This window comes from Rhineura floridana, chromosome 8, assembly GCF_030035675.1.
Source record: "Rhineura floridana isolate rRhiFlo1 chromosome 8, rRhiFlo1.hap2, whole genome shotgun sequence".
Taxonomy (NCBI): Eukaryota; Metazoa; Chordata; class Lepidosauria; order Squamata; family Rhineuridae; genus Rhineura; species Rhineura floridana.
In genome coordinates, this window is record NC_084487.1 from 76,788,285 (window position 1) to 76,812,495 (window position 24,211).

Genomic DNA, 24,211 nt, shown 5'->3' on the forward strand with positions numbered 1-24,211 from the left:
GATCTACTGGCTGATGCCAGACACATGTAATTTGCATAAATAAGAAATAAATGTATAAAGAATACGTGTTTTAAGATTATAAAGCAATCTGTTGTTGAATTCCTATTTATTTTCCTGATGTCTCTGAAGCCCCAAGAAATCTTGGGTGGAGCTCCAACCTTAGCCTGCCTCTGTAAGCTTAGGTGAACACAGTGTCTGACACACAAGGACTCTGAATAGCCAACAGGGAGAATGTAGGAATTCTCCACCTTGTGCATTCACATGAGAGAGGCTATCTATTATTATTAGATTTATATCCCTCTCTTCCTCTCAGCAGGAGCCCAGGGCGGCAAACAAAAGCACTAAAAACATGTAAACACCATACAGACAAACTTTAAAAAACATTAAAACAAAACATCTTCAAAAACGTTACTTAAAAAAAAAAAGCTAACAAAACACCTAAGATTCAAAATATTTTTAAATAGAAAGTTTAAGAACACATTAAAAACACTTTAAAACATCATAAAAAGACCTTAAAATACATTAAAACAAAACATTAAAATCATTTTTAAAAGCTTTAAAAACATCTTTAAAAACAAAAAAAGAGTTAAAAACATTATTAAAGAAAAAATATTAAAAGCAATTCTAACACAGACACAGACTGGGATAGGTCTCAACTTAAAAGGCTTGTTGAAACAGGAAAGTCTTCAACAGGCACCGAAAACATAACAGAGATGGCACCCATCACATATTTAAGGGGAGGGAATTCCACAGGGTATGCCACCACACTAAAGGTCCATTTCCTATGTTGTGCAGAACAGACCTCCTCATAAGATAGTATCTGCAGGAGGTCTTCACCTGCAAAGCGCAGTGATCAACTGGGTATATAAGGGATAAGACGGTCTTTCACGTATCCTGGTCCCAAGCTGTATAGGGCTTTGTACACCAAAACCAGAATCTTGAACTTGGCCCAGTAGCAAATGGACAGCCAATGCAATTGTTTCAGCAGCGGGGTGACATGTTAGCTATAACCTGCCCCAGTGAGCAGTCTCACCGCCCATTTTGCACCAGCTGCAACTTCCGGACCAACCTCGAGGGCAGCCCCACATATAACGCATTACAGCTTACCAGTGCGTTCATAACAGTGGTCAGGCTATCCTGGTCCAGAAACGGCCACAGCTGTCTTACCAGCCGAAGCTGGTAAAAGGCACTCCTAGCTACTGAGGTCACCTGCGCCTCTAGCGACAAAGATGGATCTAGTAGCACCCCCAGACTACAAACCTGCTCTTTCAGAGGCAGTATGACCCCATCCAAAGCAGGCAACTGACCAATTATCCAAACTTGGAAACCACCAACCCACAGTGCCTCTGTCTTGCTAGGATTCAGACTCAGTTTATTGGCCCTCATCCAGCCCACCACCAAGTCCAGGCGGCGGTCAAGCGCTAGACCTAAAATTGAAGAACACTGTTTCATGTGATTTGGAAACTATACTTCTGTTAATGCAGCCTAAAACAGAGTTGCCCTTTTTGCAGCCATATCACACTGTTGGCTATTATTCAGCTTATGATCAACAATTCCAAGATCCTCCTTGCATTTAGCATTGCTGAGCCAAATATACCCCATCTTATAACTGTGTATTTCATTTCTTTTTCCTAGGTTTCCGAGGGTTACACTTATCCCTGTTAAATTTCATTCTGTTGTTCTCACAACCTCTCAGTGTCCAACTTATCAAGATCACTTTGTTTCTGTCTTCAAGGGGAGTAACTATCCCTCCCAATTTTCTGCCATTTGCAAATTTGATAAGCATTCATCCAAGTCATTAATAAAAATGTTGAAGAGCACTGGGCCCAGGACTAAACCCTGCAGTACCCCGTTCGTTACCTCCACCCAGCTTGAGAAGGAACCAACTGTGGAGCCACCTGATAGTTGTTTCATCCAGCCCACATTTAGCTAGCTTGCTAATCAGAATATCATAGGATACTTTGTCAAAAGCTTTGATGAAGCTGAGATATGTTATGTCCACAGTATTTCCACAGCATTCTACCAGGGAGGTTAATCTTATATAAAAAATATGAGATAAGATTAGTTTGGCAGGATTTGTTCTTGACAAATCTATGTTGGCTTCCAGTAATCACTACATTGTTTTCAAGGTCCTTGCAGATTTGACTGCTTTATAATCTGCTCCAGAATTTTCCCAGGGATTGATGTCAGACTAACTGGTCTGTAGCTCCCAGGTTCCATTTTAAACATTAGCCCTCCTCCAGTGATGGGCACTTCACCCATCCTCCATGATTTCACAAAGATAAAAGAGTTCTGAGAGTTCTTCAGACAGATCCTTCAATACTCTAGGATGCAGTTCATTGGGCCCTGGAGATTTGAAATCTTTCATAGTAACTATATATTGAGTACCTCTGCCTTGTCTTTGTCATCTGTTATCATTCTGCCATCCTCATTGAGTAGGTGAACCACCATTTCTTTTCTCTGTGTTCTGCTATTATTGTACCCCAAGAAAGGTTTTTTGTTGCTTTTAGCATTACTTGCTGGACTTGAACACACTCTTAGCTTTAGCCTTCCTGACACCATCCCTATAATTCTGTGCATCCTGTCTGTACTCTTCCTTTGTGGCTTGGACTTCCTTTCACTTCCTGCATGTGTCCTTTTTGTTTTCATGTCATCTCTAAGCTTTTTGTGAAGCCACACTGGCTTCTTGTTCTGTCTTCCCCCTTTGTTCCTTATTGGAATTGTTTGCAATTGTGCCTTTAGAATTTCTTTTTTTAGAAACTCCCACCCCTCTTGGACTCCTTTTCTCATTAGGGTTGCTTGCCATGGAACTTTACTTATCATTGTTCTGTATTTATTAAAATCAGCTTTCCTGAAGTCCAGCTTTTGCTCCCGTTAAAATCAAGAACCCAAGAATAACATCGTCAATTTTCCCCATAGTTCTCGTAGTTGACACTAAAAGGTAAAGGTGTCCCCGCACTTGTAGTGCAAGTCGTTTCCGACTCTTAGGGTGACATCTTGTGACGTTTACTAGGCAGACCGTATATATGGGGTGGGATTGCCAGTTCCTTCCCCGGCCTTTCTTTACCCCCCAGCATATGCCGGGTACTCATTTTACCGACCACGGATGGATGGAAGGCTGAGCGGGTTGGAATCGAACTCCGGCCGTGAGCAGAGCTTTCGGCTGTGTTACCGCCACTTACCACTCCGCACACTAAATTACCTCTATTGGTTAGAATTAAGTCAAGGATAGCTGATCCTCTAGTTGCTTCCTCTACTTTCTGTAGCAGAAAGTTATCAGCAACAAAAGTCAAGAATTTCTTGGAGGGGGTGTGTTTGGCAGAATTTGTCTCCTAAAAATATCAGGATAGTTGAAGTTCTCCATTGCTACTACATCATGCCTCCTTGGACTGTATGGTCCATGTACCAAGTACAAACAGCAACAATACATAGAAACAGGCACTCTCACTGACTGCTTTACAACTGTGGAACTCTGCTTGAAGACTTGATCAAAATCAACCATTTTCTGGAAGCACTCCAGGACTCTATCTTTCGTATAACTTTTAATGGATGAAATTAAGTAGTTACGTAATCAATTTTTATTTTAACTGAACCCTTTATTTTGCTGGCTTTATTATATTGCCTGGAAACCTGGGGTTAGAATCTACTTTAATCTTCAAATGATCTTGAGAACTTTGTTGGGAAAAGCTCAGATCAAGACCAAACAGCTTGGGATACTTATTTTCCCAGATGCCCACTGGAAGACTGACTGTTCTCCTTTTTTGCCAGGAACGTCAACTGTTTTGCCAACTGCAAAGCTGTGATGACAAATACAGAATGAATACACATTTTTAATTTAATATTCCAGTACAAAGATATATAGGTCTAGAAATATCAAAAGCTAAGACTAAACATTCTTAATTGATCCAATGTGTTATTCAAGATGGAATGTAGGTTTATCCAAAAACAGTTTTGCGTTTTTTTAACCAAGTCACCCACAATGATGAAATGTCTAAGTGATCAGTTTCTAAATATTGCTGTTTGGGATTACTAATATTGTTAAGGGTACAGGAGAACATTGTTCAGTCTCAGTCTTTTCCTGAGAAGAATTCTAGAGCTAAAATATTACCTGAACAGGCCTGTAGGGATAGCCTAAAGAAGCAACACTGGAATGCCATTTTTCTGAAGATTTTCTTTGTTGTCTGTGTATAGCGAAAAATGGTCTGTGAACCTTACTTGCCAATTCATTGTAAAACTTTCAAAATCAGATCCCGTTACTTGGTTAACATACTGTATAACTAAATACTACACAATGCCTACCTTAGAAAGTGCTTCATCATGGACAACTGTATTGGTTGTTAATAATACAAGAACTGTCTGAAGAAGCTTCAGTTCTTCAAGACTATTTTCCATCAGTTGCCAAAGCATATTGATAACATTTCCAGCCGCAACCTTGGGAAAAATATTTGAAATGTGCTATTAGATGTGAAGACACTTTATTTACAAAAATGCTTACAGAAATGTCAATCATTAATTCTAACATACTTTATATATATTGAAAATGTTTTTTGCGCCATTTTTTTCTGATTACCATTTCTGCTCAGATATTTTAAGACAAAGTGAGCAGCCAGGTAAGAATTCACCACTGTGGGATGCTTAACCATATACTTAATCAGAGTGGAAGAAAGGGGAGCAGGGCTATTGCATTGGCTCTACTGAGACACAGCTGCCTTGGGCTCTTCCTCAACTATCGCCTAGCAGCAACGATTCCGTCAGGTTACGGCAGAGTGACAAATGACAATGGTTTTTCCATTGGCTCTTCTGAGACACCAGTTGCCTTTGGCTCTTCTTTATCTGACACCTAGCAGTAGCAATTCCCTGAACTGTTTCCATCCCTGCTGGTCATTATATGAACTGATACCAAAGTTTGCTTTTTTCCTCATCCCTCTGCATCACTTTTTTCTTGTGTGTCATATCTTTTAGACATGAAGACAGGGACCATTTAGTTTTTCATTGATCTGTAAGTCATTCTGGGATCCTATTTGGCTGAAGAGTATGGTAAAAATGCTTTAAAGAAGCAATTAAAATAATTTCAAGTACTAGTTACAATCAATTTTGATAAAATAAACATGTGCATTTATAAAATAAACCCATAGCTTTTTTATTTTACACATGATTCGTATCTGTTCATTTAAAACAATGCATCAGAGGAAAATGATCTCTTCATTATATTCATTATCTCCATATCATATAATAGGTTTAAAATACTCTTAGTGCTGGTTACACTATAAGCTTGGATTAACATGTTTTTCATCAACTATTTTGTATTATAATCCTAAAGTGTAAGCCTTGTTGTACATATAACATTCCCCATGGCCTTGCATATTCCTTCTATTCCTCTCAGTTTGTATCAATGCTAATGCTAGCTACAGATAGTTCAAATTGTAGTTTGCATACTTGCTTCTAATCATGGTTCAAAATTGTGCTATAGGTGTTAATTACATATTTACATTGCCTTTATGAGAGAACAAACCAGCACACATGGCTCCCACTGCCCCCAAACTCCATTCAATCCGGTTTTAGGCCCGGTTTTGGCACAGAAACAGCCTTGGTCGCCCTGTATGATGACCTATGTCGGGAGAGGGACAGAGGGAGTGTTACTCTGTTGATTCTCCTTGATCTCTCAGCTGCTTCTGATACCATCGACCATGGTATCCTTCTGGGGAGACTCACGGAGTTGGGAGTTGGTGGTACTGCTTGGCAGTGGCTCCGCTCCTACTTGGTGGACCGTCTCCAGAAGGTAGGGCTTGGGGAACATTGTTCGATACCCTGGACTCTCCATTGTGGAGTCCTGCAGGGATCGGTTATGTCCCCTATGCTTTTTAACATCTACATGAAGCCAGTATGCTGATGACATGCAACTCTATTTCTCCTTCTCATCTTCTTCAGGTGAGGCTGTTAATGTGCTGAACTGTTGCCTGGCCGTGATAATGGACTGGATGAGAGCTAATAAACTGAGGCTCAATCCTGACAAGACTGAGACGCTGTTGGTGAGTGCCTTCTCTGCCCAGATGGTGGATGTTCAACCTGTTCTAGATGGGGTTACACTCCCCCTGAAGGAACAGGTTCGTAGCTTGGGGGTTCTTTTCGATCCATTCCTGTCTCTCGAGTCTCAGGTGGCCTCGGTGGCACGGAATGTGTTCTATCACCTTCGGTTGGTAGTCCAGCTACGTCCCTATCTGGAAAGCGACGACCTCGCTTCAGTTGTGCATGCTCTGGTAACCTCTAGATTGGATTACTGCAATGCACTCTACGTGGGGCTGCCTTTGAAGACAGTTCGGAAACTACAGCTAGTGCAAAACGCAGCTGCTAGACTGTTGACGAGGACCAGGCGGTCCGCACATATAACACCTGATCTGGCTCGTTTGCACTGGCTACCTATTTGTTTCTGGGCTAAATTCAAAGTGCTAGTTTTGACTTATAAAGCCTTACATGGTGCGGGACCACAATACCTAGTGGAACGCCTCTCCCGATATGAACCTACCCGGTCACTACGTTCAACATCAAAGGCCCTCCTCCGAGTTCCGACCCACAGAGAAGCTCGGAGAGTCGTTACAAGATCTAGGGCCTTTTCAGTGGCTGCCCCCGAATTATGGAACAGTCTCCCCGATGAGGTGTGCCTGGCACCTACACTTCTATCCTTTTGGCGCCAGGTTAAAACCTTTTTATTCTCCCAGACATTTTAATCTATTATTTTAATCTATTTTTAGCTCTTATTGTATACCAGGTTGTTTAATTGTTTAATATGTATGTTTTTACTGTTTCTTGTGATTCTATTGTATTTTATTCCCTGTTGTGCACCGCCCTGAGAGCCTTTTGGCTGTGGGCAGTATAGAAATCGAATAAACTAAAAATAAAATAAATAAATAAATTGTATCCTCACAAAAGGTCTATAAAGTAGAATACATGAGAAGTAGGAAATGGCTTAAGATTCTTCAATGATCTTCATGGCTAGGAGGGTCTCCTCTTTCTAAGTTCAGCATGCAATTTACTACACCATACTAGTTCTCATAATGCTAAATACATTTCATTCTGAAATTGATACTGAGGTGGAATGCTCATGCAAGGGGAGGAGCAAGAAGCTACTCCCAATAATGTTGTAGTGTTACATCTACATCAATCTTAAAGACTATGCTTAGTCAGTTATCTATTAGGCTACTCTCAGTTTCTAAATATTAATGCTTCAACTATGTATAATATTAGGCAATACTTTCATAATACCACTTGGATTCCCCAAATCTCACCTCTGAAACAACTTCATGAGACATGAGCCTCTGTATAGCTGCTAGACATAGTTGAGTGATCTTTGGTTCTTTTGTTCCACAACCCATTAGAAAAGGCTGAACCACTTCTGAGCTGCTTTCTTTCAAGGCTTTAAAAGGGGAAAAATACGTAAAATATCACAAGTTCATAGTTTTGATTAATAAAAGAAAATAATCTGTTGAAATCTAACAAAATAATTATAACAGTGCTTTAAAATAGTAATAATAAAAAAGGTATGGAAACAGTTACCAACCTGGAACTTGTACTTGCATTTTATATCCAAGTTAAGAATCTTTTGGACAAGCAGGGGGTGGGGTGGGGACTGCTTGAATGTTCTTTTACCTACCAGTTAAGCACAGTATTTTTTCCTTCATTCACTCTGCTTCCCAGTCATATCATCTATCTTACTGACCCTCCTACGCACTATGCACCTCAGATAGCAGAGAAAGACCTGTCTCTGCTTGAGATCCTTGAGAACCACTACCGGTCAGGATAGTCAAGTGCTCAGCTAGAAAGCCCAATGATGCGAAACAGTAGAAAATAACCCCAAGATTCAAGGGACCACTGAAAAGATGACTGATTTTCTTTGTCACCTTTCTTCTGAAGAGAAAATCCCAGTTACAGCTTGTTTCAATATAAACCTTGTCTATGTGAATACATTGCTTGCACAGCATAGTAATATTTAATTAATTTGAAAGGTAACCCAGTTTGCAAAATCATTTGTTCCAGGTTTTCAAAGATACCCATAGTGATTCTACAGAAACTATAATTTATATTATAAATTCAAATTTTAAAACCCTATCTGGAATTGTATCCACTGATTCTGAACGGAACATACAACTCTCAGAACAATAGTTACTGCAGAAGTATATAAAATTCTGATTCCATACATGGAGATTTTAAACCAAAAATATTTTGTTAAAAAATAAAAAAATACTTGAAGAAACTCATAGAAAACAAACATGATTCAACAGTCTAAATTCATTTAAACTAAATATCTGAGAGCCTTTAAGTATGCACACTTAATATTTCCTCTGCTGCCACCGCGTTCATTCCCCCCCCCCATACATACATCCTGACAGCAGCTCCTCATGAAGTTCACCAAAGTTCTGCATTGGTAAGAAATGGGATTCAGCAATTCTGCTGTATAAAATGTGTCTCTTTTCTAGAATCTTATTACTATGGGGCAATACTCAATTGATGGTCTTTTGATCCAGCAGTAAGTATCCACCTATCAAAGAGAAGGGGGGTGGTTTTTACTGATTTCCTCTCCTAAATATGTTATTCAGGACCCACAACCATCCAGATAGATTGGGGGAGATCAGCCAAAATCACCAACCCTCCTCTTCTATTAGTGGATGTCTCTGCTGGGAATGTCTCTGCTGGCACAACACTGCAAAGAACACAAATAGGATATCATCCATAACTTGGAATTATATTAGGCACAACTATATAGAGAGAGAGCAGCCATCAAGGAAGCTTTGGTTACATAGCCATCCATTGCAGTTCTGTAACAACAGTGACACTAATACCAATTAAATGAAAATAGTAACAGAGCTATTTATTCAAAATACCATTTCAAATTATATCAGACTGCAACTGCCTGAAAGTGAAAAAGGCTTGAGAGAGGAAGGCCTTGTAGTAAATACAATGTTTTTATAAGAATTCTTGATTTGGGTTTCTAGGAAAATATAAGTAGTGAAGGCATCTATATTTACAAATATATCATGTCCTGTAAGATTATTCTGAGGTTTATTAAGGCTGTCATTAAACCTAAACATGTTAGACCTTGTAAAAAATGATGAGCTCAAAGAGGAATTGTAAATTCACTAATAGGCAAAAAACCCTCGTAGTTTAAGAACGTATCTATAGCCAACAAATATTTCTATCAAACTTTAAAAACCAGGGAAATTGGGCAGCTATAGTGAATGCACCAGGGCAGCAGGAGACCTAACCTCATCTCTTGAAATACTGTACTGCCCTACAAATTTGTCAAAATGCAAACACAAGTTGGGTTGGTCTTTCATAGTCCAATCCACTTTCTGTGTAGCTTGGAAGAATTTGGTAACATGTGCCTCTGAGCGTATGGTGAGTGGTGGCAACACTGCAATCAGCCCAAATAACAGAAACAAGACATATGCTGTGCTGATCTTGTTTTAGCATGGAGGACGCAACAATATTAAGACAGTTTATTTTGTTCAGATTTTCATTTTAAATATGTTTGATTTACTTTGCAATTTTGGTGAAGTTTCCTATAGTAATTTTCTTTTGCTATATATTTTCTATATTTTCTTTTGCTTCTGCTTCTGTGAACATGTGAATTACAGCAATACTTTGCAGAACTTACACTAAAAAAACTCCAAAACCAATTGTGGAATAATGGCACTGACTATTCTGCAGAACAGTCTCCAATGGACACAAGGAGAGTCTCAGTTCACACAAGATGGAACAGTGGGAGGTAAAATATATTCTAGCAAATTTCTAGGTGTGCTCTGTGTTATTAATTGACCATGCCCACCCTTCCTTAAGTGGAGTGGTTTAAGCTTACCAGGCTGAACACATGCATCTTGGGCAGACCAAGTTTGTTTTTTCCAACAGCTAGATTCATTGCTTAAGTTCATTCATTCATTTATTGGCTATCACTCGTGACTGAGTAAGATTGTCTTCCAAGATAAGGTCTTTAACAGTGGGTCCGTGACTGTGGAGGCCAATTCTGGATCCACACAGCCTCCCACAGTGAGGACATAGGTTTCCAGATGGAAGATAGTCGTGATGAGGATTTGTTTCCACTTAGCTTGTTTTTCCCATTCGGCCCATATTCATGCTTCTTTGAAGTCCATAGCACCTTTGATAATAGCCGACCTCCATTTGGGACGTTCATGGGCCAAGACTTCCCAGTTCTTGATGCTCATGTTACAGTTTTTTAGATTAGCTTTGAGAACATCTTTAAACCTCTTTTGCTGTCCACCGATATTCTGTTTTCTATCCTTAAGTTGGGAGTAAAGTAGCTGCTTTGGAAGACTGTGATCAGGCATTCGAACAACATGGCCAGTCCAGCAAAGTTGATGTTGGAGGATCATTGTTTCAACACTGGTAGTCTTTGCTTCTTCCAAAATGCTAACATTAGTCCATCTGTCTTCCCAAGTAATTTGCAGAATTTTCCAGAGGCAGCGTTGGTGGAATCTTTCAAGAAGTTGAGAGTGGCCTTTATAGATGGTCCATGTTTCACAGGCGTACATTAAGGTCTGTAGTACAATGGCTTTGTAAATAAGCATTTTGGTCTCCCTGCGAATATCCCAATCCTTGAACACTCTATGCTTCATTCGGGAGAATGCGGCACTCGCAGAGCTCAGACAATGTTGAATTTCAGCATCAATGTCAGCTTTTACAGAGAGATGGCTGCCAAGATAGGGGAAGTGATCAACGTTCTCCAGTGTCACACCATTAAAGCTGGATTGATGGTGCTACAGAGGGACTAGTTTGCACCTGTTGATGAAGCACTTTGGTTTTTTTAATATTAAGTGAGAGTCCAAGCTTTCCATATGTTTCTGCAAAGACATTTAGGATAGTTTGATGATCTTTCTCTGAATGTGCGGAGACCACATTATCATCAGCATATTGAAGTTCTATGAAAGAGGTTCACATTACCTTACTTTTTGCTTTCAGCCTACCGATATTAAAAATCTTTCCATCTGTTAGATATATGACTTCCACACCAGAAGGAAGTTTCCCCTCAATAAGGTGCAGAATTATAGCAATGAGGTAGGAGCAATTATGTATCCCTGTTTTACGCCTGATCAGACTCTGAATGAATCACTCTGAAAGCCATTGTTATCCGAAGCTGTCACTGTCCATAATGTTTTAAATTTATTTTTCTGGCGAAAGAGTGTGTTTGCAATAACAAGATTATGCTCTGCACATTTAGTCAGAAGTAGAATGCCATTCAGGTTGCTATTCCCAACTCCTTCTTTCCCAATGGTTTCTGGCCATAAATTGAAATCATGCCCAAATCTTGCATTGAAATCACCCAAGAGAATAATTGTATCCTCCTTAGGTATCTCTGATGTTGTCCAGCGGGGTATAAAATTTTTCCTTTATGTCTTCATCAGCACCTAATGTCGGTGCATAACCACTTACAATAGTTGCCTGCTGGGTTTTGGCAAGTTTTAACCGGAGAGTTGAGAGTCGTTCATTAATGCCAATAGGAACTTCTGACAAGAACTTCACAAGATTATTTTTAATAGCAAAGCCTACTCCATGTATTTGTAGTTCTTGTTCTGGCAGTCCTTTCCAGAAGAAGGTATAACCACATTTTTCTTCCTTCAGTTGTCCTTCTCCTGCTCTTCCAGTTTCTTGGAGTGCTGCTATGTCAATATTTAAACGTCTCAACTCCCTCGCGATGATGGCAGTCCTGAGTTCAGGACGTTCACTATCTGTATTGTCCAGCAATGTCCATATATTCCATGTTCCAAAGTTCAACTGTCTTTTGTGACCGCTAAGTGGTGACCACACTGGACGCGGTAATCCAGTCTGGGAGAGCACCTTTTCTAGCCCCCTCCCCATACGGGGTGAGCAGAGTGGTTCCTGAATAGGACTGCTCAGTCGTGGATATAGCTGCCGAACTACTCAACTGCCTCAGTCCTTGAGACTGAGTCTGTACCCACTGCCCATGTGCCAGTCCATGACTAGGGGCTTCCAGATTTCATAGACCTGCCCCCGTCGCCATGCACCCATCACCATGGGACTTTTGGTTTGGTTTGGTTTGCTTTGCTTGGAAGACCCTGTGCATGAATTTGTTTTATGTGAGGAGTGTCAGGCTCGCACCTGCTTTCACCACTTTGTCAGGCCCCTACCCGTCATGATACCACTTCAGGCCCCCACCTGTGGCTACTGCCTTGTCACGGTCCCACCTCAGGGTCCTGCTCTCAAAATGGTTCTCTCACCGGCTCTAGCAAAGATCTCTCAAGATCCCACTGCAGCACCACCAGACCTTCCTGTACAACAATATTGCCTTGAGACTGTGCCTTAGTCTCCTCTTGGCTTATTGCTACTTTGTGTCTGGGTGCACTTGCAGGCCACAACCCCCCTGTATCTTTCTGCCTATAAAGAATACAGCCCTGGGTTGTTCTGGATACTTGATGATGTTACTCTATCTCTTCACCGCTGCCATCAATGATACTGTTTCCCCACCTTGGTATAAGCCTCGCCCACCCTTCTGGTCTGTGTAACCCAGCCAAGGATCATATGTTAGGTATACCAAGAAATAATTTATTTATATATACAAGAATAACAAGAATACTTAAAGGTATAGTTTAACAAGCGTATGGTTTCATCAGATGCGTTACTCTTTATGTTTCTAGCCATCAATAACCTGCCTCACTACCCGTCTAAATCCAATCCAACCCACAAAACCAACCGAACTCTCTCATCAACCAACAGAACTCATTAACCCCACACTCCTCTCTCAACTGTCATCCTCTCATTTATACCTTCAGACACTCAAACACTCAGCCAATCATAATACAACATTCTCCAGCAGTCCAGCCCATGTACTCCCCCCTCTAACTCAGTCTACTTACCATATATACTCTAATAAACACACACTTACCATATTTACAGTATTATAAATACAGGGGCATCACAGTGAGATCGGCGCACAACGATCAACACACAATCTTGACAGAAAAAGGCTTTGATCCAATGACACGGATACCAAGACGATTGGAAGTCTTTTATCTGCTGCAGCCTTCATCCGCCTTCACAATTGTTGTAATGTACACAATGTTATCCTCCGCCTGTTCTGCCGTTGAGGACTTTCTTGGATCGTTCTTTGCCTGGTTCCTCTCCCTTGACCTTACCGCCATGGGTGACCCTGCTGGGAGTACATGACTCCCGACGGCATCACTCTCAGGGTTCACTGGAACACGCAAGCCCATTCACCACTACAAGGTGACGATCTAGTAATCAGTCTAATTTGACATGAAAACTGCAGTTTCAGATTCAACCGTTAATGCACCCAAAATGCATTATAACCTCCACTTTGAAACACAAAAGGCTGTCTTCACTATCATATGACACTGACCAGTAAAAAGGCTTTGAAATTAATAAAAAATAAATTTGACAGAGATTTCTAGGATGAATAACGAAATATAATTTTCTAGGTTATATTCTCTGTATAAACAGTAGTAACACAGGAAAGAAGTAAAGTAAGAAGAACATCAACAAACATACAAAAAATGTAATTCTCCATCTTTGGAGATACTGTTCTGACTGCATGTGCTTCTGAAGACAGGGCTATACATTTTTTAAGATTTTGTTTTGAAATTAGCTTATGGAAAGCAGGAAAATGGCATGGGATTATTTTCAATTTAACATAGCAGAATATGAAAAATTCATGCTGGCTATAGAACACAGCTTACTCTTGTGGCTGTAAAGTATCAAGAGAAAGCTAAAAAGTTCCAGTAAGCCTTCCCAATTGTTATTGCAATCCAATACACACTTACCTGGGAGTAAGTCCCATTGAACCCAATGAATCTTACTTCTGCGTACATATGTGCTGGATTGTAGCCTTAGTGTGTTAATGTTCTAGTAGGGACATAACCTCTCATGCCTAATTATTCAATTATTTCCTCCAGGGAAAGGGCCATAACTCAGTACTGGAGCATTTGCTTTGCATTTAGAAGATCCCAGATTTGATCCCAGGCATCTCCAGGTAGGCTTGCAAACGTTCCCTAGCCTGAAACCATGGACAGCTGCTGCCAGTCAGTGTCGACAATAGTGAGCTAGATAGACCAATGGTCTGACTCAGTATAAAGAGCTTCATAGTTTCTATTATGCAGGGTGGGGGTGAAATTTATGCAGGGTGGGGGTGAAATTGCATCTCTGCTGTTTTCTAAGATTATGTAGCCACAAGACTGGCTGTATGCTATAGTCAGCATGAATTGTTCACATTCCACAATGTTAAATTGAAAATACCCCCATGCCATTCTGATGCTTCCCATAAGCTCATTTCATAACAAAACCTTACAAAACTTATAGTCCAGAACTCAGAAATGCTTGCTTAACAACTCTCCAAATTTTCATGGCAATACACAGAACAGTTAGAGAGAATTGAGAGTTCAAAGTCTAAAAAGAGAGAGAGTAAACAGACCCCGTTTGGACTTTTTTCTGTCAGAGTTCTCATAATTTGTTGAAATTAATTAAAAATCAGCCACGTTCACAGAGTACCTGTAATCCTGTTGCTGACCTTGCCGCCATACTCTGACCTTCATCTTCTGCTCTTTAAAAATACCTGGCTGATTTCTTAAATTAAAATTAAATAAAAATTTAGCATTGAACTAAATGATAAGGCCGGGCATGATCAGTAAGAACCGACTGTCACTGTTCTAAAAGCCAGACACACAGCTGCTGTGCTTGCCTAATCAGGGGACCATACCCACACTTTACCCACACCGTTACTTTAGATATTAATGGCATCCCCCAAAGAATCCTGGGAAGTGCAGTTTGTGAAGGGTGCTGAGAGGAGACTGAAGCTCTGTGAGGGGAACAGGGCCTCTCCTACAGGGTTGCCAGGTCAGAAGCATTCCAAAGCCTGAGATTTCAGGGGTGTGCCCAATGTTGTCATGGAAGCAGGTCATAGTGATGTCATGGGAGCGGGCCAAAGTGATATCACTGGCAGTGGGCCCTAGTGATGTCATTAAGCATGAACCACAGTTGCTTGGCACATACCATTCAAACAACATTTCTCTGGTTGGAAATTAATAGAAACCTTAACTAAAAGATCATGTTTCCAAGTCCAGCTGAAGTGACAGCATCAATTCTTCTCACCTGCTTAGGGAACCTGGGTAGGGAACATGTAATCTAGCCGACTTGCTTCTATCAAGATGGGTTAAAGTTCCCTCAGGTCAGGCCAGTCACCAGAAGGCCACTGTAGGAAGAAAGGAGCCTAGTGTTGTGGAGATGTTAGATGGGAGCACTCAGGAGTAAAGATGTGTGCCCCAGAAGGCTGTAATTCTAAACACACTTCCTATGGGAAAAGTCCCACAGAACTTAATTGCACTTACTTCTGAGTAAATATGGTTTGGATTGTGCTGTTGGTAAAACTTGACAAGGAATCCTCTATAAAGATATCCATATTTAAGCAGGGTTGGCAACCCCCTCCCTGGAATGCCCTGCCCCTGTCTTTTAACATTATTTATTAAATATATATCCCAACTTTCCTCCCAGTAGGAGCCCATGGCTGCTCCAAATGCCTTTACAGACTTGGCCCTTCACTTCAGAAAGAGGTCAGAGATATGAGTAAGAGTAAGAAGATTCACTACCCTTTTCTGTCTATCCTGTGGGCTATCATAGAATCATAGAATAGTAGAGTTGGAAGGGGCCTATAAGGCCATCAAGTCCAACCCCCTCCTCAATGCAGGAATCCAAATCAAAGCATTCCCGACAGATGGCTGTCCAGCTGCCTCTTGAATACCTCCAGTGTCGGAGAGCCCACTACCTCTCTAGGTAATTGATTTCATTGTCGTACGGCTCTAACAGTTAGGAAGTTTTTCCTCATGTCCAGTCAAAATCTGGCTTCCTGATACTTGAATCCATTATTCCGTGTCCTGCACTCTGGGACGATCGAGAAGAGATCCCGGCCCTCCTCTGTGTGATAACCTTTCATGTACTTGAAGAGTGCTATCATATCTCCCCTCAATCTTCTCTTCTCCAGGCTAAACAGGCCCAGTTCTTTCAGTCTCTCCTCATAGGGCTTTGTTTCCAGTCCCCTGATCATCCTTGTTGCCCTTCTTTGAATCTGTTCCAGTTTGTCTGCATCCCTCTTGAAGTGCGGAGACAAGAACTGGACTCAGTATTCAAGATGAGGCCTAACCAGTGCTGAATAGAGGGGATCTAATACTTCACGCGATTTAGAAACTATACTTCTGTTAATGTAGCCTAATATAGCATTTGCCTTTTTTGCAGCGACATCACACTCTTGGCTCATATTCAGCTTGTGATCAATGACAATTCCAAGATCCTTCTCACATGTTGTATTGCTGAGCCAAGTATCCCCCATCTTATAACTGTGCATTTGGTTTCTTTTTCCTAAGTGTAGAATTTTGCATTTATACCTGCTGAATTTCATTCTGTTGTTTTCAGCCCAATGCTCCAGCCTATCAAGGTCCCTTTGAATTTTGTTTCTGTCTTCCACGGTATTAGCTATGCCCCCCAATTTTGTATCATCTGCAAATCTGATAAGCATGCTTTGTACCTCCTCATCCAAGTCGTTAATAAAAATGTTGAAGAGCACTGGGCCCAGGACTGAGCCCTGTGGTACCCCACTTGCTACTTCTGCCCAGTTTGAGAAGGAACCATTGATAAGCATTCTTTGAGTATGATTCTGGAACCAACTGTGGACCCACCGGATAGTTGTTCCATCCAGCCCACATTTAGCGAGCTTGCTAATCAGAATATCATGGAGCACTTTGTCAAAAGCTTTGCTGAAGTCAAGGTATATTATGTCCACAGCATTCCCACAGTCTACAAGGGAGATTACCCGGTCAGGTCGAGGAAGTGGACAAGGTGCTGGGAATGGTCCGGGCAACCACGTCTGTTCTGGACCCTTGCCCATCTTGGCTAGTGAAAGCTAGCAGGGCTGGAACCACCGGCTGGGCCAGGGAAGTGATTAATGCCTCCTTGAGAGAGGGAGTAGTCCCAAGTAGCCTCAAGGAGGCAATAGTGAGACCTCTATTAAAGAAACCTTCCCTGGACCCGGATAATTTGAACAATACAGACCGGTGGCGAATGTCCCCTTTTTGGGCAAGGTTTTGGAGCGGGTGGTTGCTAGCCAACTCCAGGTGCTCTTGGATGAAACCGATTGTCTGGATCCGTTTCAATCCGGTTTTAGGCCTGGTTTTGGCACTGAAACAGCCTTGGTCGCCCTGTATGATGACCTTTGTCGGGAGAGGGACAGGGGGAGTGTGACTTTGTTGATTCTCCTTGATCTCTCAGCAGCGTTTGATACCATCGACCATGGTATCCTTCTGGGGAGACTCGCGGAGTTGGGAGTTGGGGGTACTGCTTGGCAGTGGTTCCGCTCCTACTTCGCGGATCGTCGCCAGAAGGTAGTGCTTGGGGAACATTACTCGACACCCTGGACTCTCCATTGTGGAGTCCCTCAGGGGTCGGTTTTGTCCCCCATGCTTTTTAACATTTACATGCAGCCTCTGGTGCGGTCATCAGGAGTTTTGGAATGCGCTGTCATCAGTATGCTGATGACACGCAACTCTATTTCTCCTTTTCATCTTCTTCAGGTGAGTCTGTTGATGTGCTGAACTGTTGCCTGACCGCGATAATGGACTGGATGAGAGCTAATAAACTGAGACTCAATCCAGACAAGACTGAGACACTGTTGGTGAACGCCTTCCCCGCTCAGATGGTGGATGTGCATCCTGTTCTGGATGGGGTTACACTCCCCCTGAAAGAACAGGTCCATAGTCTGGGGGTTCTTTTTGACCCTTCCTTGTCTCTCAAGGCTCAAGTGGCCTCGGTGGCACGGAATGCATTTTACCACCTCTGTTTGGTAGCCCAACTACGCCCCTATCTGGACGGCGACGACCTCGCCTCAGTTGTCCATGCTCTGGTAACTTCGAGATTGGATTACTGTAATGCACTCTACATTGGGCTGCCCTTGAAGACAGTTCGGAAGCTTCAGCTAGTGCAGAATGCGGCAGCTAGATTATTGACGAGGACCAGTCGGTCTTCGCATATAACTCCTGTTCTGGCTCGCCTGCACTGGCTACCTATTTGCTTCCGGGCGAGATGCAAGGTGTTATGACCTATAAAGCCTTACATGGCGTGGGACCGCAATACCTGGTGGAACGCCTCTCCCACTATGAACCTACCCGTTCGCTTCGTTCGTCATCGAAGGCCCTCCTCCGGGTACCAACTCATTGTGAAGCCCGGAGGGTGGTTACTAGATCTAGGGCCTTTTCCGTGGTGGCCCCTGAGTTGTGGAATAGCCTCCCCGAAGAGGTACGCCTGGCGCCTACACTATTATCTTTTCGGCGCCAGGTAAAGACCTTTTTATGTTCCCAGGCATTTTAATCACTTTAATCTTTTTAGCTTTTTAATCTTGTATACTAAGTCTTTATTTTTATTTTCTGTTTAACTGTATTTGTTTTTATGTCATATATGTTTTTGTGATTTTATTATTGCCATGTATGTATTTTACCCTATGCTGTTTACCGCCCTGAGAGCTATTTGCTAAGGGTGGTATATAAATGCAACCAAATAAATAAATTAAATAAATAAATAAATAAATGCGATAAGATTAGTTTGGCAGGATTTGTTCTTCATAAATCCATGTTGGCTCCTAGTAATCACTGCATTGCTTTCAAGGTGCTTACAGATTGACTGCTTTATAATCTGCTCCAGAGTTTTTCCAGGGATTGATGTTAGGCTGACTGGTCTGTAGTTCCCCGATTCCTCCATTTTCCCTTTTTTGAAGATAGGGACAACATTAGCTCTCCTCCAGTCATCTGGCACTTCACCAGTGCTCCATTTCGCAAAGATAATAGACAGCAGTTCTGAGTGTTCTTCAGCCAGTTCCTTCAATACTCTAGTTTATCAGGCCCTGCCGATTTGAACTCGTTCAAAGTGATTAGGTATTCCTTGACCATTTGTCTATCAATCTCAAGCTCCAATCCTGCCCCTTCTACTTCATGTTTCCCGGGAGGGTCACAGATCCTTTTTTGGGAGAAGACTGAGCCAAAGTAGGAATTGAGCACTTCTGCCTTTTCTTTGTCATCTGTTATCATTTTGCCATCCTCACTGAATAGCTGTGCCACCATTTCTTTTTCTCTGTCTTTTATGGATGTACCTGAAGAAAGCTTTTTTGTTGCTTTTAGCATCCCTCGCTAACCTCAGCTCATTCTCAGCTTTAGCCTTCCTGACACCATCCCTGCAATTCCGTGATACCTGCCTGTACTCTTCCTTTGTGGCCTGGCCTTCTTTCCACTTCCTGTATGTGTCCTTTTTTGTTTTAAGCTCCTCTCTAAGCTTTTTGTGAAGCCACGTTGGCTTCTTCTGTTGTTTCCCCCCTTTTTTCCTTGTTGGAATTGCTTGCCATTGCGCTTTTAGAATTTCCTTTTTTGGAAACTCCCACCCATCTTGGACTCCTTTTCTCATTAGGGTGGCTTGCCATGGAACCGTACTTACAATTGTTCTGAGTTTATTAAAATCAGCTTCCCTGATGTCCAGGGTGCGCATATACGGCTACTCTCAGATTTGGCTTGTTAAAATCAAGAATTCAAGTATGGTGTGGTCACTTTCCCCCAGAGTTCCCGTAACTGCCACTTCATCACCAAATCATCTCTATTGGTTAGAATCAAGTCCAGGATAGCTGATCCTCTGGTTGCTTCCTCCACTTTCTATAGGAGAAAGTTATCTGCAACACAAGTCAGAAATTTCTTGGAGGGGCCGTGTTTGGCTGAATTTGTCTCCCAACAGATATCGAGATAATTGAAATCCCCCATTACTATTCCATCATGCCTCCTCAAAACATTGGCAATTTGCTTTTCAAAAGTTACATTCTTGTCTTCTCCTTGATTGGGTGGTTGATAATAGACTCCAAGCACCACATTCCTTTTATTACTTGCCCCATTAATTTTAATCCAGATACTCTCTGTAGAACTACCAAGCTCATCTTCCTGTATTTCTGTGCAGGGATATATATTTTTAACATATAGCGGGACTCCACCTCCCTTTTTATTCCTTCTGTTCTTTTTGAACAAGTTATATCCTTCAATTGCTGTATTCCAGTCATGGGAGTCCTCCCACCAAGTTTCAGTTATACCTATCAAGTCGTAATTGCCCTCCTGTATTAAGAGTTCAAGTTCGTCCTACTTGTTTCCCATGCTCTGCGCATTAGTATACAGGCATCGAAGACCATGTGATTTATGGCTTGACTTCCTTACTATTATAAAATTGGTTTGACAGCCAATCCAATCTCAGTGAGTAATAAATGACAGAGAGAAAACACAAATCGTCTGGTCTAACTTCACAGGCAGTATCTTGGGAACAACAGCAATTGAAGCCACCCTTCTCAGTATGTGAATTCTCTTTCACCACTACTGGGCAAGAAACAAACCATCATGCAACCAACAAGGTGCATCATCACTGGGTTTAAGGTGGTTGAGATGAGTGGATGGAATCACTGTTGTTGCTTCTATGGATGTAAGGAAGTGAGGTTAAAGGTAAATAAAATGCAAATAGAAAAAGCAAAGTAAACAACAGTGATGATTTCCTAAATGCAATACCATACCAACTACAAGATTACTATGAGTAAGGCAGAAAACTCAGCAATCCACAACCAGTCAGGATTTCTAACTGAAAACCAAAATTTAAAAAATCCTGGCGGTCAGTCAGCCAAGGGCACAGAAATCCCCATGCAGCATAACCTGACAGTTTGTGCAGAATGCTGTGGCATGACTGCTGACATGAGTGAGACCCTATCAGCACATAATACCTCTGCTCCGAAATCTGCACTGGTTGCCAATTTACTACCAGGCCAAGCACAAGGTGTGCTGTCCACGTTATGGGTGCCACATAGGAGTGCTTGTTCTGCTGTTGTAAGAAACCAATACTTGTGTGGCAGCATCTACGCTTTGGAACTTAGGCAGACACCTTCACTGTACTCTTTTCAGCACATGCTAAAAACATTTTTGTTGAGGCAAGCCTACCTAGGCATGTAGAAGCTGTTACTTTTTTATCTATTTTTAACTCATTGTTGGTTGTATTATTTTGAATGTTTTTAAATACCTGTCTAACTGTTTTTGCAAATAATTTTGTTTTAATTCCTTCGGTAAACCACTTTCAGATTTTTTATTTTTACAATAAAGTGGTATATAAATGTAAATAAAATACATAAATTCTGGAATCACTGTGGCCCTTTAGTCTCTTTCTACTTTTAGGAACAAAGGAATCAGCCTTACACTGACTCAGGCCATTTGGTACCATCTAGCTCAGTACTGATGACATGGACTAGTGTTGGTTCTCCAGGATTCCAGGCAATAGTCTTATCCAGAGATTGTTTGCATGCAAAATACATGCCCTACCACTGAGCTACAGCCCTTCCCGTTTTAAAAAAACTATCTTTTAAAATTGTTCTTTTAAATTCACTAATGAATGCACAGCATACCTACAGCAGATCCACACCATTTATTTAAAGCACATTCAACAAACATTTGAAGCACATGAATCCCACTGCAGAATCATGGGAACTGTAGTTTGTTAAGGGTGGTGGGAATTATAACTGTGAGGGGAAACGACACTTCCCATGGGCTACTCACCATCTCTCAGCCTAATCTGCTCCTCAGGATGAAAACAACAGAGAGGAACGATGGGCACCCCAAGGAAGAAGAGCACACTTATAATGTAGAGGACATAACAACATACAACCATAGTGTGAAACCAGATACTTATTGGGATATAGTATCAAGAAATATTGAAATAAGCATGACTGTCAAAGATGTTTATTATTTACACAACCTTTAAAGATATTTAGAGTGCAATCCTAGGTATGTTTACTCAGAAGTAAGTCCCAATGTATTCAATGGGGCATACTCAAACAGGGAGCCTGTGTGCACAGAACTGCAACCTCGAGTGATAAGGAACTTCACTCACCCAACCCAACATTCAGAATCATGCCACTTTAAGCTGTTTAGCAACTATTTTATACAGGGATACCCCGCTTAACGTCGCTTCACTTAATGTTGCCTCGCTATAACGTACATGCTCCATATGACTGTATTTCTCCAGAAACGCAGCGGAGCAGCAGAGGCTTTAGCACGTGGGGGTGGAAATAGACACGATCGCACCACTGCAGATCAGCTGGGAAGCGCGATCGCAATCAGCTGAGAGGCGGCAGCGCAGCAGCAGAGGCTTTAGCGCGGAGCTTTGAGGCTCCGCATGAAGGAGAGGTAAAAAAAGTTTTACTGTAAAAGGTAGTGCTTCACTTTAAGGACATTTTTGGTTTACGTACTCGCTCTGGTCCCATTCAGTACGTTAATGCGAGGTATTACTGTACTTGTTTTACAGTTATTGGATTTTAAAGGGATTTATTTCTTGCTGCCTTGGTTTACAATCAGCAGAGGGTAATCAGCAATATCCCTACCGTACAGGGATATTGGAAAGACTCCATATACACACACACACTGGAGATGTAAGACACATACACCCCATATAATAGTTTATTGTCAAAACTGGTTGGTCATTGCAGAACTTTTTTTAAAAGCAATAAAATCAGTATTAGTTTCCTACCTAATAAAAGCACTAAGTAAGCCCTGCCTAATTGCTTTAAAAATACGACTGGAAGGGGAGAGAAAGATTTACAACACAGACACAATTCTTTGCTCTGTTCACTCAAAAGTCCCTTTAATTTACAGCACAATCCTACCATGTCTACTCAAAAGTAAGTCCTATTGAATTCAATGGTGTTTACTCTGGGAATGTGGGATTAGCACTGCAGCTTTACTCCAAGAAAACGAAGTATAGGATTAAAGCTTCATATTGGGAAGGTTTTCAAAACACTGCCCTCTTCAACAGCCCAGGAAAACGTAAACTTGTTTGACTCCTCATAACTAGAAAAGCATAACACATGGTAATGGCCTTTAGATCTCCTGCCCACAAGAAAGAAACTTTTGCTACTAGTGAAAGCTATAAACTTACTCAGTTTATGAGATTTTCAGACAATGAGGAAAAAACACATTCAGGAGCCATTAAGTTGGGGAGAATCTGGCTCAGCCATCAGAACCCAGTGGAAAGAAAATAAAAGCAGCAAAAAACAGAGCTATTGTGTGTTTTTACTTAGACCATCATTTTTTCTGGCTTAACTTACGCTGGAACTGTCGGTCACATGTCCAAACTGAATAGATGTAGAACACAGCTTAAGTTCCCCTCCCCTGGGCCCCACCCCCACCACACCTGGATTGTTCCTTTTGTGACATACACTGGCTTAACGTATGCCAATCACGGCTGAACCTGGAGGAATAGGGTTTTGTTGGTTGAGCCAGGGCTGAACCAGGATGAAGGGCTTACGCTGAAGTAGCCCAGCTGAGCAAGGACCCAGCTGGCTTAGCCAGAGATCCACCATATCCCTCCCCTCAGCCCAGCATAAATACCTATAGGATTGCACCCTAAGTTATGCCCATAAATGTAAATGGATATTATTATTATTATTATTATTATTATTTATACCCTGTCTTATGGCCAAAAGGCCCTCAAGGCGGCTTACAAGAAAAACACAAATGTAAAAATACATCAATCAAACAATACAATTTACAAAAATTAAATAAATATTATTAAACAATAAACTTAATAATAAGTGATCAAACACTAAAACATATTTTTAAAAAATCTTAAAAACAATTACACTACAGATGCAGACTGGGATAAAATAGTTGACCCAAGCAGGTCAAGTTTCTTCAGCTCAGAACTGCTTCCATCATCATCACCACCACACTGTTTTTAAATAACAAGACAGAAGGGGTTTTTTTTCCACTTGAAGATCTGAATAGGCTTTATGCTAAACATGATGTAGCAAGGGAAATGGAAGATGAGAGGTGAAGCACTATTCATCTTCAGCTTGAGCCCATAAGCACGGATGGCTTAGCATAGCCCCTTCAGCCTTGCTCATCTCCATCTTTCTTCTGGTAAGCACAGGGACCCCACTTCCTGCTCTTCAGCCAGAGAAGCCTCCCAGTGTGGCTTACAGCTTGCAAGCTTGTGCCAATAACAAGCTGATATCTCATTGATGTAACAAACTCGTTGATGTAACAAACAAAGGCTTATGGGAGATGGAGTCCAATATCATCTGGCAGGCCAACGATTCCCTGCTCTTTGAGCAACCGAGTTTTCCAGGCTCTCT

At 41.5% G+C, this 24,211-nt stretch overlaps 1 protein-coding gene across 4 annotated transcripts in view; it reads right to left on the bottom strand.

The window, feature by feature from the left end:
- Positions 1-24,211, bottom strand: part of MON2 (MON2 homolog, regulator of endosome-to-Golgi trafficking) — a 165,064-nt gene that overhangs the window by 118,535 nt on the left and 22,318 nt on the right. For all 4 annotated transcript variants that reach the window (XM_061639850.1, XM_061639849.1, XM_061639851.1 and 1 more), the window contains exons 3-4: positions 7,284-7,411; positions 4,300-4,431 (exon numbers count right to left, since the gene is read on the bottom strand). In XM_061639850.1, coding sequence (XP_061495834.1) covers positions 4,300-4,431; positions 7,284-7,411 — 260 coding nt within the window. The remainder of the gene's footprint in view (positions 1-4,299; positions 4,432-7,283; positions 7,412-24,211) is intronic.